Source organism: Cyphomyrmex costatus, unplaced genomic scaffold (genome assembly GCF_001594065.2).
Source record: "Cyphomyrmex costatus isolate MS0001 unplaced genomic scaffold, Ccosl1.0 scaffold193, whole genome shotgun sequence".
Classification (NCBI taxonomy): domain Eukaryota; kingdom Metazoa; phylum Arthropoda; class Insecta; order Hymenoptera; family Formicidae; genus Cyphomyrmex; species Cyphomyrmex costatus.
This window is the reverse complement of record NW_017275965.1, coordinates 2,027,303-2,046,991: the sequence shown is the minus strand read 5'-3', so window position 1 is coordinate 2,046,991 and position 19,689 is coordinate 2,027,303. Positions and strand designations below refer to the sequence as shown.

At 33.0% G+C, this 19,689-nt stretch overlaps 1 protein-coding gene across 1 annotated transcript in view; it reads right to left on the bottom strand.

Moving 5' to 3' along the window:
• The window catches only part of tn (tripartite motif containing protein thin), a 72,633-nt gene that overhangs the window by 31,112 nt on the left and 21,832 nt on the right, over nt 1–19,689 (bottom strand). Inside the window, exons 2-5 of the mRNA XM_018538604.1 lie at nt 12,372–12,553; nt 11,027–11,260; nt 4,183–4,532; nt 2,557–2,832 (exon numbers count right to left, since the gene is read on the bottom strand). Of these exons, the coding sequence (XP_018394106.1) occupies nt 2,557–2,832; nt 4,183–4,532; nt 11,027–11,260; nt 12,372–12,551 (1,040 nt within the window). The 5' untranslated portion in view covers nt 12,552–12,553. The remainder of the gene's footprint in view (nt 1–2,556; nt 2,833–4,182; nt 4,533–11,026; nt 11,261–12,371; nt 12,554–19,689) is intronic.

The following is a 19,689-nucleotide window of genomic DNA, read 5'->3' as shown; positions in this document are numbered from 1 at the left end:
TATCGATTTTAAGCACTTAACCATTTAGCTACATTTCCATGATATGATATCAGGCGTTGTCACGCTTCAAAACGCTGGCAAAGTACACACGCCAGAAATTCCGACGGCAATAACGGTCGTTTGTATATTTCAGTTTTTTCACGCGACGCAAAAAGAGAGCGATTGAAACGCGCGCTTTTCAGAACGTATTGTGAAAAAAAAAGTACGAATAATGGAATTTTCACTCGAATATCACAAGGCAAGTGTCAAAAATAAACACCGCAACGCGCGCACGTTTCGCGGACAGTGAAAATGCATCGCACGAGATTCATTTACAATTCGAGCGATATCTGGTTCGTGCGTGCGATCGACAAATTGATGAGACCTTCACCACGGCAAATAATGGTATTTTCTCTAATAATCGCGCAAAACGATCACGATTGACGTAATTATATAACAAACAGAATACAGACGGCAGGCACGAGGCAGGGCAGCCGCGATTCCCGCATGTGAAGTAGGTCTTTGCAGTACGCGAAAGCGTTAATTACTAAAAAGTACGTGCTCGCGCGTACCTGAAGCATTTAATTTACATTTTGACGAGGCCGCTTAATAAAACGGTCTCGCGAGATGTTCTAACGACCGACATTGTACTCATATGAAACAGGCAGCAATTAAACCCGACGCGCCTATTCCAAGTTAAAGATGTTTTTTAAGCGGTTCCTTTGAATAGAAGGAGAGAGAAAGAGATAGAAAGAAAAATAGGGAGAGAAAGAGAGACGAAGAAAATGAGAAAGTGCCAAAACCACACGTATTTATAACTTACGCCAGAATAAACATGCAGGGTATTTGCATAGGAAGTGCACTTTCCTTCGACGTGCTTCAAAATACGATAAAGTCTGTTGCAGGAAATTTTTGACGTTATATAAACTTGTATGTAAAAATAACGCTAACAACGAACAAATTTAGAACATAAAATGTTGATTCCCTTATTAATCCTTATTAATAAAGATAGAGCTCTGCATTACAATTAAATTAATTGTTGATTTTATTTATTTTTTATATATATTGCTTTGCATATTACAAGCTATAATAATATTTTTAAACTTAGTATATTGAAAGAGTTTTGTGGTCATTTTAGTACAAACCTTTTAAAGATGTAAATGTCAATAAATATATTTGAAATCTCTCTCTCCCCGTCCTCTGACTGTCGATTGAAATTATTTTCTGTCAAATGTACCTTTTATCAAACATTGAAACGTATAATAATTAAAATGCAATATTTTCCCTTATATCACGATTTGTTTCATTAAAATTAATAGTTGCTATGGACACTTATATATTATTTAATACGTTGTATGTAAGAGAAACATGTGGAAATTGTAATTTAGAAAATAATTGACATTACGAAAGATGTAATAAAGACTGGTAGCAAAATTAAATCCGGATAAAATTAACATACGTAAAATTGTAATGACTGTTTTAAAAAGGCATCTCAGATTAAAAAGATCTGATTAAAGATATTCGATTAACCCGATTAGTCTGATCGTATCGTAAATACGTCCCTCCCGGACTTTCGAGAAACACTTGCTAGGCACGTACCAATCATTGTTGCGCGCCGATGGCATTCCTGCGTCGTTTCTGCTGTTGCGCGAGTAGAATATTAATACGTTCCATTATCTAACGCCTCGCAGCAAAAAGCTACGGTACCCGTATTATCGGCCAAATCTGTTACACCTTCGTAGCAATAAACAATAAAACTCGCGCGAGTGCCTGGAACGCTTTTATCCCACGGTTCGATTCTGGAAGAAATATATCGGCCACGATTGTACGAGCAGCAAATTGTTCATGGTCATCTTACGGACGTATTAGCGCGACACGTCCTCGTTCCGTAAATAAAATTGCGAATTTTCACGACGGCTGATTTATCGTTTCGAAAACAGACTGAATCTCGGCGCTATAAATTAAGGAGTGACGCTCGATCTCGGGTCGTCCAACGATCCAAGGACACTTCTTGTCTCCATTGACCGTCTTGCAGTTTTAAATCGGTTCCGAGACAAATTGATTTCACTAATAAATAGCGGAAGAAATGGTTTCCTCGTACGTCTGGACATTTATTTTTATAATCTACTTACACTGGTACTGATCTAAAAGTCGAAGCATGTAGGTACCTTTTTTTGAAAAAAGATCTATTTCATACCCAACGGTTTCCCTCCTCCCTAATCGGTATTTCATATTCCCCAAAGTCTACGAAGTACATACATGTATGATATTACTTTCGGAAAAATATATCGTTTTATAAGCTGATATTACGATTGCAATATCAAGAAACGTAATAGTCTTTTGCGGCACGTAGTCTATAAAAAATAAATAAACTGTCACAATAATTTTCTGTAAATCAATATTAAAAGAAATAGAGCATGGCAACGATAGATAAGATTTGATTCGTGTTTGCAAAGACGACTCACGATGTTTAGAATAGCGATATGAAAGCAATTGATTTTTCGCACCGTTAGTAATACCGGGAAATAATACTCGAGCACTCTCGAGAAGAGAGACGTAAGAAGTAGCGATAGTTACTCGTATTCAGGAACGTATCGATTCCTGGCTAGCCGTTCCTCCTCTTGCTGTCTGTATTGCGAGGCGAGACGGTGATCGCTCTTGCTTCTCATAAGACCGGGCGAACCCACCGGTGGGGCTAAACTGCTGGAACTCCCCAGCAATCCGCCGCTTCCGCTTTCCGGTTTAATGTTCAATTCGCCGTAACCCGCCACGTGAAGGACAAGCTGATTCGGATCGTGCGCCATCACGAAGCGGACTCGTCGGTTGTAATCCCCCGCTTCGTATTCGAAGTTCCTACGGAGAACAATCGTCCATCTTCATTCGCTGAGAAATATGACAGTCTGCTAATGCTACGAATTAAGTTGTGCAAAATCGATAATAATTATGTTGCGTATTGTCCTGTGTAAAGTCGAAAGAAATTATGATAGAAATATTAATCTTTTTATCATTTCATTATGTTATATTATGAGTGAAAATATTTTTTCTATCGAGCGCGAGAGAGATAAAGTATGATTAATTTCAATTTTACGTATTTTCAGTTTTAAAATATCGTTTGATAGAAATAAAATTAATTGAAAACAAAAAACACGAACTAGACAATTGCTAACGGCACAATGCCGGGGGCATTTACTCGAATTAAACTTTCCACATGGCGCGATTCCATTTAAATAATGCACCTGAAAGAGAATTAAACATCTTTGCTAGACATTTTTACATATCGGTTTTACATGAAATTTCTACAATAACGCATGCTTTTCAACAATCTTTATTAACGAAACGTATTTTATTGAAGAGTTGCGATCGAGCGATTTTACGTACAGCCATTTTCACAATTAAAATATGCATCCTTCGATGTTTTGTCGCTTACTTAATACAATTATTGTACTTGAGTTAATAAATGTATAATTTTGTTACGTGGCACGATTTGCGTCTGTGATTTACGGCAGATTTTGTGCGCGTTACATATTTCATAATGGTGTTCGCGGTAATGTTGAACGTTAATTACATTAGCTAACGCCGAATTTCTGCTATATTATACTCGCAATACTATTATCACAAATCTCGGCTGGAATTCATGTGGCAGCTGCCAATATCGGCATATTCATTTCGACAGCATTCAAATTACGATCGACTTTTTTTTATTTAAGAGTATCGCTGTTATTCTGGAGATTTATGTTTATTTATTATGTTGCGGTGTATGCTGAAAAGGTAGGTTATCAATTTTTGAACAATTACATTTTGTATCGAGAGGTAGGAAATATCATATTTTGTTATAAAAAATAAATATACTTTTTGCTCAAAATAATAAACAACGTAAATGCAATTTTTAGTTCAAATGTGGTACGATAAACAATCCTGTTAGAAAAGAAACAGTCGTGATAATTTTACGAAATAACGTGGGTGCTATTAAATTAAAATAGATAGAATCGAGGGGTGAAACGTCACTATGGGATCCGAAATTGAAATAAAATAGCTCGCGGGAGATAGGGAACCGTTCATTTAACGATTTCCTTCTGGTCGGTGCCGTAAAAAAAGAAGGCCGCAGAATAGATAGCCGATAATAAATCGTAACAAGACTACAGGGCCGCGCGGGGTTTAACGAGCGGGTGCCGAAAAGAAAAGGGAGATCATACGACGACAAACCTGATAAATTCCACCGTGCGTAGGAAGAGCTCCTTTGTGTCCAGGAGCTCGGCGTCGTCCCATGGCACGTTTTCATTTATGTGCGCCTCCGCCAGATCGCAGTTGCTCTGGATATTCGCGATTTCCAATTCGAGATTCTCTTTGAGCTGAATCAGGCCTCTGAGCTCGGTGCCGAGGTATCGATCGACCTCGTTACGCAGATGTTCCGTACGGTCTTTCAAAGCCTTGCTCAGCCTCCGATAAATCTCGTCCACCTCCTCGGCGACCGAAGCGCAGTTTGTCTGCAGGCCCAACGTGTTTTTTTCCACCAAGGCCAGCGCGTCCTGCAGCCTGTGCAATCCTCTGCGCACCTGAGAACATGTACAACCGGAACATGCGGGTTTGACAAACCGGAAATGCAATCTGTGTTAAGCTTAAGCGCGCTGCGTCATCGCAATTGCGATATCGATTATGCAAGTGGTAAGTGGGCGTGGATAAATACGTCCAATTATCGCTATTATTATTAATGTAAATTTAACGCGTTATTTACATTAATTCGGTCGTTTAGAAATTTGTAACACGGAAAAAAGAAGTGTTTAACCAAACGGAATAATAGCACGACAATAAATGCTTTATATGACACCATTTACATGTTTTGAATATCCTTGTGTATTTATTCCTAATATTTTTGGAATCATATAAAGTTTTCTTTCAATAAACGTTCTATTTTTACCTCTAATATTTTTAGAGAATCATACATGGAAACATACTTTCAATAAACTAAAATTTTAGGTGCTTTTGGGGCAGATAAACGTACTGACGATTATATTTAGGCTTCGTTATAGTTACGCTATGACTGCATGGCCTGGATACCTACATATATGTGGAGGCCTGAATGAATGCAAAGCGGACCTAGTTGAAATAATAAACAGTCTGGACGTACAAATATCTTAGTGCAAAGCTCTAAAAAAGAATTCGCAGTTTTAACGTTATATTACGATCTACGCAGGAACATTACATTTTTATAGGCACATATAAACCAAATGTAATTAGTCCATATGTTAATACGTTATTTATGTATCAGCTACATACATAGACATAAATTAACGCTGACCCAAATTAATAAAGTGTTCTTAAATATAGAAAAATTTTTGTAAAATTTATGTAAATATTCATAGAAAATATCTTCAAGATACAAAATCAATATTAAATAATTCATGATTGTTATCATTATAAATAAAGGAAAGCGCAAAATATAGTTTCTTTTAAAGAAAAATATTGGTCAATAATATAGATTAAAAATATATTATATTATTATCACATATTATTAAAAAATAAATAAATAAATAATTTAACATAAAATGAATTAAAATAAATTTAAAAAGTTGTAATCTATATGTATATTAATCCATTTTATAATTTTGTCTTAACTTTCGTATTTAATTGATTTTTTATGAGAAAAAGACTTATTCTTAATATAGTTAAAACGTCCAAGTTAATTTATTATTATTTTTTCAACAATAATATTTCTAACTTTTTAATCTTCTTAACTAACTCGTATTATTAACTCGTATTATTTTTCCTTAATTGCATTTATATATTAAGCTTAATTAACAGTTATTTATTACACGTTAGCTTTTTTTATTTGCTATAAATTATTTGTCCAAAGATTTTATAGAGTCTGCAATTTATCTCCTATAATTCGTTGCATATATATATATATATATATATATAAATCTTCTAAATCTATCTTATAATAAATATAGCAATAAATAATATTGAAATAAGCTGGAAAAGTTATTGTATTCTAGATAATATATCTCATGTTTAAAATTGAGCAAGCATTCGATGATTGGTAAAAGCTTATCGAAGAAGAGAAAAGAAGCGGAGATGTGCAAGAAGCTTTAATATGGCGAAAATGTATGCGTGGGCTTTGGCGGAGATTTGAATTGGAAAATGCAGACCGGCGGAATATTGGTTACAATTTTGCACAATACAGATATTGGCATGTAGACGGGAAGTAATGTAAATAAAAGAAACCACATAGCTTGAATATGGAGATCGGGATATCTACAATAATCTATTGTGCGGAAATGCATAGAAAAAGTTTGAACTAAATTATTACAATATAATAGAATATAGAAGAAACTTTTACTAATAATATCATGATATATAAGAGGAAAGAAAGGAAACATTTGCAATTATTTCATTCACAAGAGAGAATTTATATAAATATATATGAGAATTTATATGTTCTTTTTCACAAAATTTATAATTTCTATTTCAGTTTAAAAATTAATAATTACGTGCAATCAATATTAATGTAATGCATCTCTAATATAATAAGAAAAAATATTTTAATTAGCTATGCATAAAATAAATTTTTTTTTCATTATTCTCTTTTCAATGATCGATTCATTATTAGCTGTTTCTGTATGCAACATAGAGAATAGTGAACCTATATATATTATCATTACAATGCACGGCGATTGAGAAATTTGAGATACGTCCGTAATTTCACTCAATTGGTATGGAAAGACTCGAAATTAATGGATATCATCATTATCATCGATTTGGATTGGTAGTATTTGTTTCGCGTGCAACTACTGATTCAACCGCAAATATCTATAAATTGGAGGTACAATCTAATCGCAGTATCTAATACTCGTATATCTCTAAAAGAAATAAAAATTAATGAGGAAACCTTCTTTTCGTATTTCAGAGAAACGTAAATGTTACATCAAATTGCATGACCAATGAATGACAAAATCTGACATAAAAGAATTGTCAATAACTATCGAGAAAAATGAAGCAAAATATTACAACAGTTGCCGTGTGATCTGAATATTTTTATAATGTACTTTTATGAAGAAGAAACCGTGTATATAAATTGTATATCGTTAGGACATTTCTTTCCTGTACGACGACGGGAACAAAATCGTGCCGGGTTTACGGAATAAATCCGGAAAATCGTGGGAAAGCCATCCTATTATTCTGCTGGGAGATAGAGAAAAGTGCAAGAGACGTGAATGCATTCACGGAGAGTATCTCGGTACATTAGCATCATAATTTCTTATACCGTGGTGAGGTCGAGTTGCATCGGTGATTTTACCACGTGCTCCATCGCGTTTATTTCACCATTCGACAGGACCTGGCCTTTTACACGTTCGTCTCGAAATGCCGAGCGAAATTTTTACAGTCTCTGTCGTGCGATGCTGAAATTGTATAAATCGGTCAAATCGCAAACGATTAAGATAAACAAATCAAAATTTTTCGACGGTATATTGTGCACGCGCCGGAGGAACACGTGTATACGTACAAAGGTATTTGTTGTTCCCGCGCAACGCGATAATCAATGAAATTTTCCGGAGTACTGGATAAACATTGTATTAATGGTTCAAATTACACACGATAGGCGATAGACATGGTATACCCCTTTCCTGTGCTTTTTATATATAGAATAAAATTCCCAAAAATATCATTCTTTCGATGTATTGAGCGTAAAACAATTTTACGAAGTGTTATACCGTAAATGGAACAGTGTACGAATCCTTTCTAAATTGATTAAATCGGGTGCTATTAAAATAAATAAAATGAACTTTTTAAAGGGGGATTATTTCACACGTTGTTTCGCAAAATAAATATTTAACTCGTTTTTTCCTCTCAGACTACCTTTAGAAATAATTATTCTCTATCGCTTTTTGTATGCACAAAGCACGACGTGTACATTTGCGTGATATTCCGTAATATCTATAAAATCAAATGCAATAAAAATTAATCAAGTATAGACATTTCGTGCGGATCAAACAATAGATAGATATTTTGCTACGTAAATGCCCAAGTGCAATCGCGTGTCCATACACTAATGAGATTCGACGCATTACAAAATTAACTGTGCGGCTGAAAGCCTTGCGACACGGAAGTCCGGTTGTTAACTAATTAAAGCTAGCAGCAGAATTCATCCTATTCTGCCCCAAGCTCCTATCGATATTAGTCGCTTTTCGAAAAGATTTATGGCGCTAGAATGTTTTGTTACACTAAAAAAAAATTTGATTATATCGATAAATATTTACGATTGAAAGCTTTTTTGTGAAATTAAACAGAATTTCCATAATTATCTATATGATTGAACTATATGTTTTTTATGGATAAAACGTTTGATAAACTTAAGAAAAACAAGTTGATGATAACTTAGTGCTCAATTTTACTAAAATTTCTTACTAAAAAGTATTTTATTAAAAAATTATGCTGATCTAATTAAATAAATTTAGTAACTTTATCAAGAAATTTTGATTTTGATGGTTAACAGGAAAAAGTTAATTATGTTCATTTGATATTTTTTTAAGAAAAGTTTTAATTTGTTTATTTTTCAACGAATATATTGGTTAAATCTATCGGATTTCCAATTTATGTCACTAGATTTTTTTTCCAGTGTCACTAATTAAATCATGGAAAATGTACAACGAGCCGTAGAAATGAAATATGAATGTCTGTATACACAAAGAGAGTACGAAACTTGTATTTTTCTGTTGCGTAGTAAATAAATTAAGTAATTAAAAAACTCACGTACATCGGACGTCCTAGATTTTTTGCGTTACCTTTCATCTACGCATTCTATTACCAAATATTATAGCCAATCATTTTTCTTTAGAAAAAATGTAACTATAATATTTTATATAAACGCAGTTTATTTATAATGCTCAAATACTTTTGACAGCGAAATTTTGTAATTAAAATTTTATCAAAGACAGACGCATGCATTTTAAAGTTTCTGTTGACTCACTACTACTCTATCTCAGATATTAGATATCAGATAATTTGCAAGAATATTTATAGTGTATTTCCTCGTTATTGACGTCACGATCTGAAATAATAGATGAGTAAACAAGAGCTTTATAATTTGAAACAATTTTTAAAAGATGTAAAATTAGACATTCTTCTATAATACAACAGATAATAACGAGTTTTTCTGTTATCCGGTCCGCTTTATCGATCCACGCCCACGCTTCTGAATAATCGTGAAACATAATGAAATATAAATGGCGATCAGCATTCTCGAGGAATTTGAACAGGAAGAGCAGACCATATTTCAGACACGCGCACGTGTAATTTCTGTGGCACAGAGAGGACGACCTGACAGATTCGACAGAGCCGTGTTAGCAACTTTGATCATGGAAATATGTTCACGAATCTGCGCACCTTACATGCGCGATATCTCGCTTGTCGAAGCACGATCTCAGTGTTTCTGGACTGTTTCAAAGACGATCGCGCCTCGAAGTTTATTCCGTCACTTGAAATAGATGTGATTCATCGAGGTGCTCCTGGAGACAAACGGCGAATTCGCACTATCTCCGAACGTTTCTCATCCCGATCAATGCATACAATTTGCCTCGCAAAGTTCTTGATGCGGAATCATCGAACGATAAATTTCGGCACGTAAGAGTTATAGCTTCTTTTCTCTCAGTTAAATTGTTATCTCGAAAAAGAATACCTACACCACTTCTATTTTATTTCACTTAAATTTTCTAAGTTTTGGACAAGTTGATTTCTCAAATACTCGAATCTCCAGATACAGATAATAATACTTTATACATATAACTTTTCAAGTACAAGATACGACTGAAATATAATTCTCTCGAAAAAGAATACATCATTTCTATCTTATTTCATTTAAATTTTCTAAGTCTTGAATAAGTTGATTTATCCAATACTATGAATTTCCAGATACAAATAATAATGTTTATGCATTTATAAATTTGAAGTACAAACTATAACTAATATTAAGATTTAATACTTCAGAGCTGACGGGTCGATTAGATCCACTTAATTATACCCCTCTATAGCTGACACTGAGTTTATTGGACTTATTTAATCATATTTTTTAAGTTATATCTACAAATTTGAATTATTGTTATTAAAATAAACTTACTATTCATTCTTTTTGTATAAGTTACATAATTTGAATTTCTGGAAATTAATTAGTGTCAATTAAATAATTTTAGTCAACCTAAATTAAACAGATCCCACAGATATAGTCACTAACTTTACAAATTTCGATCAGTTTTGGAGGGTTAAATATTTGCGATATAAAAGTTTAATGATATAAAAATTAGTTGTTGGATCGCAAGTTTAAGATCTTTTTACTTAAATAATGTGATTTTATTTTGTATTTAGATATTGTACGTGTTATTAAATTCAACTAACGTCTTCATATCGCAAGCCGTTAGTAAAAAACGAAAAATCTAGGTCGCAATCTTGTTACAACGTACATCCCTATCGTATACACGGTTAATTGCAATGCGCGAAGTTGCGCGGCAATAAATTTTCCGTTGGGACGCCGAAGGGCACGACGTAACGAATTTAAAGTACACCCCGATACCGGATACCGTAACACAACAGTTTCCGCTTTCCTAAATGCGTTACAACGTCTACCAACGAACCGAAGAGAAAATTAGTTATAGAACCGGTTAAATTAGTTTTTGCGATCGGCACAGCAAAATTTCTTATCTTGAGATGAGAAAACTTGATTGACAACAGTTATCACTTGCATAGAAGACATGATAAAAAGAAATATCCAGATTCATCGTTTTTCTTCAAGGTTACAATTTTAATATTGATTCGTACACGCACACAATATTGGCTCACCGTGCAATATTTTTGACACATAAAGAAATAATTGATTTATTAAAATAATTGACTAATTTCCTTTATTTTTCCAATATATTTTATCATTATCAACTACCAGTTTCTACCAAATTCTTCCTTAAAATTATTATTTCAGCTATATATGTTTAAATTTTCCCCTATTTTCTAAATTTGCAACAATCGCGTAAAAAATATACATATATCATACAATAAGTTGTACCTGGGAATTAATGCGGGCAATTTCGCGTCTCAAAATATCCATGTGCGCATCTTTACATTCGGGACAGCATTTCTTCTCGCAATGTACGCACAGCTGACAGTAACTCTTCTCAGAGCAAACGCCACAGCGTTCCATGGTCTGACCGCTGGTCGGATCCGGCAATTCTCCCGTGATCTCGATATGCAATTCCAGGAATCGCTGCAGTGTCACGTTGGTCGGAAAGGCTTGCACGCCCTACAAACAGGATGTATGTTCGGCTCGATTAACGCTCGTAATACGTGTATATGCATCGAATATGCCGCTTATTAATGAACCGGAATCGATACACTGTGCGCATAATGTCGCGAATTAATTATGCAACGCGCGCTGGCGTTTCTTTATTAGAGAAGATACTAATCTCTATGAGTGTCAGATGGATGAATTGACATTATTAATACACAAAAAGGATGGTTTTGCTAAAATATCTAAAAATTTATAGTTAGATACAAAGAAAATAATTTTATTGGAAAAATAATTATGTACGATTTTAAGCTGATTGCTAGAATGTTAAAATTTTCTGCAACGTTGCTCATCAGTTGTATGTAGCTAAATTTTTTAACACTTCAGCAAAATCGTTCTTTTCATGCGTTAAACGTGGCTGTTAAATATCATTTACGTATCTACATATAGCTTTTCTGAAATTATTTGATTTTTTCCTCAAAATACATACAATCAGATAACTGATTATGCAGCAATTGTAACGAAAAACATTTTAAAATTCTGTTGCTGCTGCTTATGTAAATACGTTTGATTATTCTGAAAAAATAGACTGGTTCAAAGACCACATTAGCGCACGAAACGCGAGAATACACTGAGTTTAATGAGAATTCTCTCGCGTTTGGACTCATCGTTGAATAAAGATGAGCTTACACGTAGTGGCACATCGGTTTACATTGACACACATAGAATAACATTTAATTTGTGCGACAAAACGTAGATCGATTTTTTCCTGTTCGCTCAATCGTACCGTAAACATTAAAGACATAAATCCAATAAAGCGACACGTAATTGCTGGAGAATTGATTTTGCGGTGAACGACAGCTTGCGCAATTGTATATATAATATACTTTTCACATAACTTATTACTTTGAACGAATTGCGAAAAATTGTTTTTCTAAAAACATGATATGTATAATATATGTAGACAATTTATAAATAACATATATATAATATTTCAATGAGTAATTAATCAAGATTTGAGGCACGAAATAAACAATTTCTTTTAAAAAACAATTTAAAAAGTATTTCTAATAATTCCAAGTTTTATAAACTAATTATGTTTCAACATGATCAAGATATAATTTACCTGATATGGTATACGATGTTCGGCACGACATTCCGGACATTTGACCTGTCGACGAACATAGTCGACGAGGCCGTCCATGCATGGTTCCATACAAAAGCTGTGTTGACATGGCAAGAGCTTCGGATTTCTGTATCGATCCAGGCATATTGCACAAGTTAGCAGCTGCTCGAACTGCTCCATGCCTAAAAAGAAGAAAACTTATTTTCAATCTACCAATGCTTTACATTGTTATACATTGACATCAAATAAGACAAGTACATGTGTTGGATTAATATTCGATCTTTGACACCACGAATTGATTCAACATTCTAATTTATATTTTGTTTTGTAACATAATCTATTTCTATCTCTTTGCCATATCTAAAAGTAAATCTACTTTAATATTAATGTGATTAATAGTATTTTATTAAAAGTTCAACGTTATTGCTAAAAAAAAAATAAACGAATTTAAAGTAAATGTAAAGTTGTCTTAATGCATTTCAATATCTTGCGCAATTCTAACTCGACATCGTCATAGTTAATAAATAGATGATGCGAATATATCGACTATAATCGGACAGTGTTCAAAATTCAAATGCTGCCAGAATCTTATTCATCCAGCCACGTGTTAAGGGATTGAGGAAACAGCAATTTGCAACAACAGTTGATAATATTCTTGCATCAGGCATCATGTGACTGGATCGATATTTATACATTCATACATTCATATGAAAAGAACGGTTTCGCTGAAGCATCTAAAAATTTAGCTATGATATAAATCTAAAAATAATTTTGTTGAATCGTCAAAATAATTGTATAGGACATTCAAACTGACTGAAATGCCAAATTGTTTAAAATATTTTTATCATGTTTAAATATCCTAGATAATTATTTGAATAACATTATCTCTATTTAGTTAAATGATATTTTTGATTTATTTATTAGTAATAAAAAAATTTGACCATAATAATGAAATATATATTTCTGTAATACTGTAATTGTAAAAAAGAATAAATAAATGATTTATTTAAAAATAAAATTTAATTTAATGGTAATTAAATAAGGATTTATTTCAGTAAAATAAACATATCATAAATAAATTTTTAGGTATCTTTCTTAGTGCAGTATATAATTATCTCTCGTGACAGAATTTTTAAAAAGGGCGAGGTTGTAAACATTTAATATAATATAATATTTTTTTATTCATTTTAATATTATCAATTAAACGGTTTTATTAATGATTTAATTTATCTAATCTATATTTATCACCTATATTGTATATGTACCTACATCCTACTTATAAAATAAATAATTTATTATATTGCTAATCAACGGTTGCACATATTTCATAGTCAAATCGTGATAAAAATAATGTTTAAATTTAATGACACGAAAACAATTTCACGATTATTTTTCAATATATTATATATAGTATACCATAAGTGCCAAGACAATGTCAAGATCTTTGTGAAGTCATTGGACTTCTATTTTAAGACAAGATGAATCATCAGTGTAAATTTGGTAGTAAAGAGATGGGAGAACTCAGGGGGGCAACTCTGAGAACTCCTTGCGACGTATATTATGCTGAAACTTTTCGTAATTAAATCGCAGTTGTGGGTGCAGGAAGGAGAATCTTATTTTTCTTCCGATAGTTTGAATACTTTCTTATTTGCAAAAACTCGCAAAAGCTTTCGATGAGAGAAGCTCCGACAATGAGAATAAAAATTATAACTTTAAATACTTGTGAAATTTTGCCCTCTTACTTCAAAAGTAAGCTTAAAAACGTGATTTTCAAGTTATGTATTATCATAAATGAGTTAAGTAGAAAAATTGCCATACCAATCAATAAAATAAAATTAATTTCATTTCATTTAACAAAACTATGAAAATCGTTACAATTCAAAGAAAGATTTTCAAGAAATTGTCACAACTAAAATGGACAATTGAAAAAAACTGTCAACAATTTTACAAGTATAAAACGGAAATAACAAAAATGACAAATGACGTTCCTTTTATCAATATTATTTCATATTTGTTAATAATTTTCTGTCAAGTTGAAAAATACATAATTATCCTTTTTTTGAAAAACTTAATGAGTTAATTGTGTCATTTTGAAATAAAGGAATAACTTGTTATCGTAGTTTCAACGACTTGAGATCATAAATCGTATTCCCAGTTTGACAAATTGAAAAATGACTATATACCTATATAGTCATTTTTCAATATATATATATATATGTATATATCATGTAATTGTCGAAATTTATCGACCGTGGAAATAGTTTCATGAAATGTGACCGTCATGCTTAATAATATTAGATCATGATATATTACAGATCGGCTGCAACGTTCAACTCGAAATGAGTAGAATTGCGGATCCGGAAACCGCGGCAACCGTAATAAATATTTGAACGTCGCTAATGAGTGAATGATTACCAATGCAATCCACGAATTAATTATCGCGCTTGTATGAGGTGCATAGTAGGCGAGATAATCTCGATTAACGCGAAGTGAATGTTTTATTTAACGCTATATTCACAACAAAAATATTGTGTGTATATAGATTTAATCGTAACGTTTAATACAAGCATATTTAAATTAATTATTAATTATTGTAACTTGTTCTTTTTCTATTGCTTTATATTTCCGTCTCTTCCCTATTCTGTTCCCTTTCATTTCTATATTATTTTAAATTAAATTTTCTCTCATTACTTTTTTCTTAGATATCATAACATAACAAAGATATTACATCTATATTCCTTGTATTAGAATATTCAGATGCCTTTATACTATAACATGTTTTTTCGCTATTAGTTAACAAGGCTGCTTTATTAATTTGTATCAAAATTGTTGACTTGGAAAATTGTATTCGCACGAGTCGATATTAAAAACTTTATGAACGTGACGCACGTTACGACTTTGAGAATTCTATAAAAAAACTCACGAGGTCTATATTATTTCTTTTTCTGTTACGGAAGTACTCGATCTCAATGTCAATTATAATTCCATAAGACACAGGATGTCAGATTCGGTTTCCTCGTAAAATATCCAAGGTTCTATCGTTTCAATGATGCCAACGAAAATGTTTGTTAGTTTAGATAATAAAAATATTTAAGTTTTATTAAAATTTTCGAATATTTTCAGGAAAGTAGTAAAGAATTTCTCAATTCCCAATTCTTCTTGGTCGTTAATATTTTTCAATGTATATGACTATGTTTTTTATTAAAATTTTATTAAAATTTTTTTATCTTTATGTCACAAAAAGATATTCTACATAAAATTTTATATTATTAAAAGTTTTTTATATTATTAAACGTTTTACACAGACGCATACTTTGAAGCGAAGCTAATACTTTTTATGCAGATTTTGTATTCTATAAATTAAACTTTCATACATGTTACATTGCATGTCCGTAGCACTTTTTAATCATATATTTTGCAATTAACTCAATTTAACGGTAAATTAAAGATGTATAAATCTTAATGGTACTCTCGATTAATTTGATTTGATCGATTAAATTATTAAAATGCAAAGATACATACAGTGATAACGTTCCTCTTAGTGTAATATGAAATCTCGACGGCGAATAAATTTAAGTAACGCCAAATATATATTCATAGGACGCACACGTGTACGTCAATAACACACAGGGGTGGTTCAAAGAGATTGTTCGAAACGTTAGCGAGTATACGTATAGCTTATAGATGTCGAGCCAAATTCGTTTTAGCTTTCGCAACTCTCTCCGTACTGACGTCGCCGGCGTCGAAGGTCGCCAACATCGAGGACCGATCGCGCATCCAGGCTGACACAATGGCAAAAGCTAGTACATTAGGAAGCATTGTTACTCCCAGACGAACCACTTGTTGGATCTTAAAGCGAACTGTCTCCCCCGCCCTCCTCACTCTTTCTCTCTCGTGTGCATGTTGGGGGTGCAACAGGCGGCGAGCAACTATTGTATTAGCAACTTTCATGGGCGTTGTCATGAGGATGAAACGGGATGCTAATTCTGACACTTTGACTGTGAGCCTCGAAACTTTGTCGAGCAACTTATCCCCTCCCCCCTTACCCCAAAGAGATATCCGCCTACATTATTAAAGTCCTCGTTTCATCAAGGTTTAATTGTATGATCATATTTCGTGGTGGATCATGGGGACTTTCTGGCCTTTCGAAAGGAGTCTCCAGCGTGGTCTAATAATTTCGAGTAGCGTTTCCACTGGAAATTACCGTGAATAATGTTTATGACCGTACCCTATGTATCTCCGAGATCTTTTATGAGACCATTCGTAACAGCAACCATGTCAGAAAGATATAATACCATCTCAGATTTTCCATATTTTATACGTACCATTACCATATCATTACTTTAATTATTAAACTACTATCTTGTCTTACTACAATACATCATATTTCTATAATTAACAAGACATTATGGCCCGTATTCAGAACGCACTTTTATCGATAAAAGCGCGCTTTTATCTCTGAAATTCTATAGTATACGTGACGTAAACTATAGCATGTTAGCGCGCTAAAATCGTTGTTAGCGCGTTCTGAATACGGGCCTATATCCTCAAATGTATTTGATTTTTTCAATTTTAGTATATGTAGACATTGAGGTACCCTTAGAAAAATTTAATACTACAAGTTTGAACTGGTTGATGATTAATTACTTATGTTGAGTATTCAAAGCACTAACAACAATGTTTTTAATACTTAAAATAAGTAATTAATCACTATAACTTACGATATTAAATTTCCCTAAAAGTAGGAAGTAATGTGTGAAACAAGAAAACTTGTATCATTATTTATATAACTTCTAACGGCAAAGACAAGAAATTAATTTGTTAAATATATAAATGTGCAAAATAAAATACGGAATATATATAATAATGCGATATTAATTTCTACTATTGCGCAGATATCAGGTTTGACAGAACACAATGAATGCATCGCGTAATACAGATTCGGAAATTCCGAGTGCCATACTTTCATGAAACGAGGCTGCACACGTGGTGTATCATTATTCTCTTGCAGCAAAATAAACAGCGTCGCGAATGATTCAGCTTTTTCCTTTGTTCGCGTGCGGCAGAATTTGTGAGCGTCATTTCAAAAAGAGACTATTTCAAGTCGTCTTTTCTTGTCTAATACATCCGTGAAAGATACGCGGTGTAATTGAATATCTTAAGACATACAGAAAGAGCTAGAGAGAAAGAGGTTTCGCAGAAATCTAAATTTATAATTTATATCGCTCACAAAATGTCTGCAAAATAGCACTGCGGTATTTTACTTCTCGTTCATTCAATTTTGAATCTGCCTTTATAATATTCTTATCCCATTTGCGTAATTAATTTATGTATATCGTAGTTCATTAAAATTCGAGTATATTAATAGCAACATTTATTAAATTAAATAATCATTAACAGCGACATACTAAAAAAAGTAGGATATATTAATTCATATTAAATATTTATTAAATTAAATATTTATTAATATCATTATATTAAATATCTACTTGTTAGAATTATTTTCCATTATTAGATAATGTAATATTTTCTTTAAATCATTTTAAAAAATATTCTTAGAAAGTTTAATGTACAGACTATGTTAAAGACAGGATTGAATTATAGAGATTAAGGATCTCTGAACTAATGAGAGCTTTTTATGAGAATGAACACAATAAATTAGTGTGAATTTATATACAATCTTGAATTATCATGGTCGAACAGTTACATCCCTAAATTCGGTGAACCTAATGACCGGTCTAGATCCTGAATGATCGTGAGGATCTGCTGTGCACCTGCGTCTAATCAACGAATCCTAAATTGCTCATAGAGCGACGGACATGTCGAATAATTTCTCCCACCGGCCGCAGTGCACAGCACGTAATTTGTGTAGCGACTAATGTCTCGTAATCCCGGGCACGCCCGCTCCGAAACGCAAACGAAGAGAATAAATCTCCCTAATTTCGTTCGGGCAGACAGTGACATTAAGGATACTGGACATATCTCCATGGTTTGCAACCAAAATGGAAAAGGCGCACATACACTTTCAAATTTGTTCTCCCACGTGATTCAAGTTAGACACTTTTGTAATAACAATGAAACTTTCAGACCTTTTAAACACTTTCAGACACTTTTCAAACCTTTTAAAATTTTTTAATTAAAGCTTAACATTGAAAAGACCGTTTTTAACATTTGGAATCGCCGTGTTTATTTCCCGAAATCAATGTATCTCCCTGAAATCTTCATTTCACGAAGACAACTTAGCGTTGTATTTACTACAGAATTGTCTACTTAATTAAAAAAAATGTATTACATGTATTTTTTAAAAACATACCTACTTTTTATTGAGAAATAAATTTTAAATTTGAATTGTTAAACTTTGTATTATTTTCAAATGTGAATGTAAATATTAATCTTATTATGCTGTTTTATAAGTACGGTAATATTTATTTTTATACGGAAAAGATCAATTTTCAATTCCAATCACTTTTTGTAGAGACTTTACACCTGATACGTCCTTAAAACAGAGCAAACTTCCTCTGTTGAGACGAAAACTTTCTTTTGATGTGATAGACGATCGTTAAAAGGATTATTGTGTAAAAGTAGTTAAAAATTAAATCAACTTTAAATACCCATTCGTATTTTTCAGTCACAAAGTACAAGCGTTATCCGAGTTGAGGGCACTTTCACAGTATTAAAACTCTACCCTTGTTGACGATCCGCCAATTTGTCGTGGACTGATCACGAGTTCGATCTCCAATCTTCGGCTCTCGTTCCACTTGCCACTCACACGAGGCGTTATCGATCATCCATCCACGTGTCGTGACTTGTGCCAACGACAATGACAATACCTAAAATACTTGGCATATGTGTCACAAATAAAAAATTGCTTCCGGCGATAACAATCGCGAGTCGCTATTTAGAGCGTTTTGGATCGTCGCGTCTCTGGAATCGGTCGGTCCACACGAGATCCAGTATACTGACACTTCTCGACGTCACCGACCAGACTTACGTTCGCGCGGCGCGAGCTATACTTAGCCGGGAGGACCTTCGATTTCCGGCGGCTCATTTTCGGCGAACGATCTTCGGTGGAAAGCACATAAAGTACACAAAATGAACGCATGGATTTGCAATCGGAAAATTTCAAACGTATCGTTCTTCGCAGTTTTCATTCCTTGAAGAATTATTGAATACATTTCGCAAACGTTACTTACGCGTTCGTAAAATAATTTACACGTTATAAAATGCTCTATTATTGTAGCATTAGTATATATTATTACTATGTGTGTTAAGTCATATTAGTAGAGATATTGTGTGTGTATATTTATATATATATATA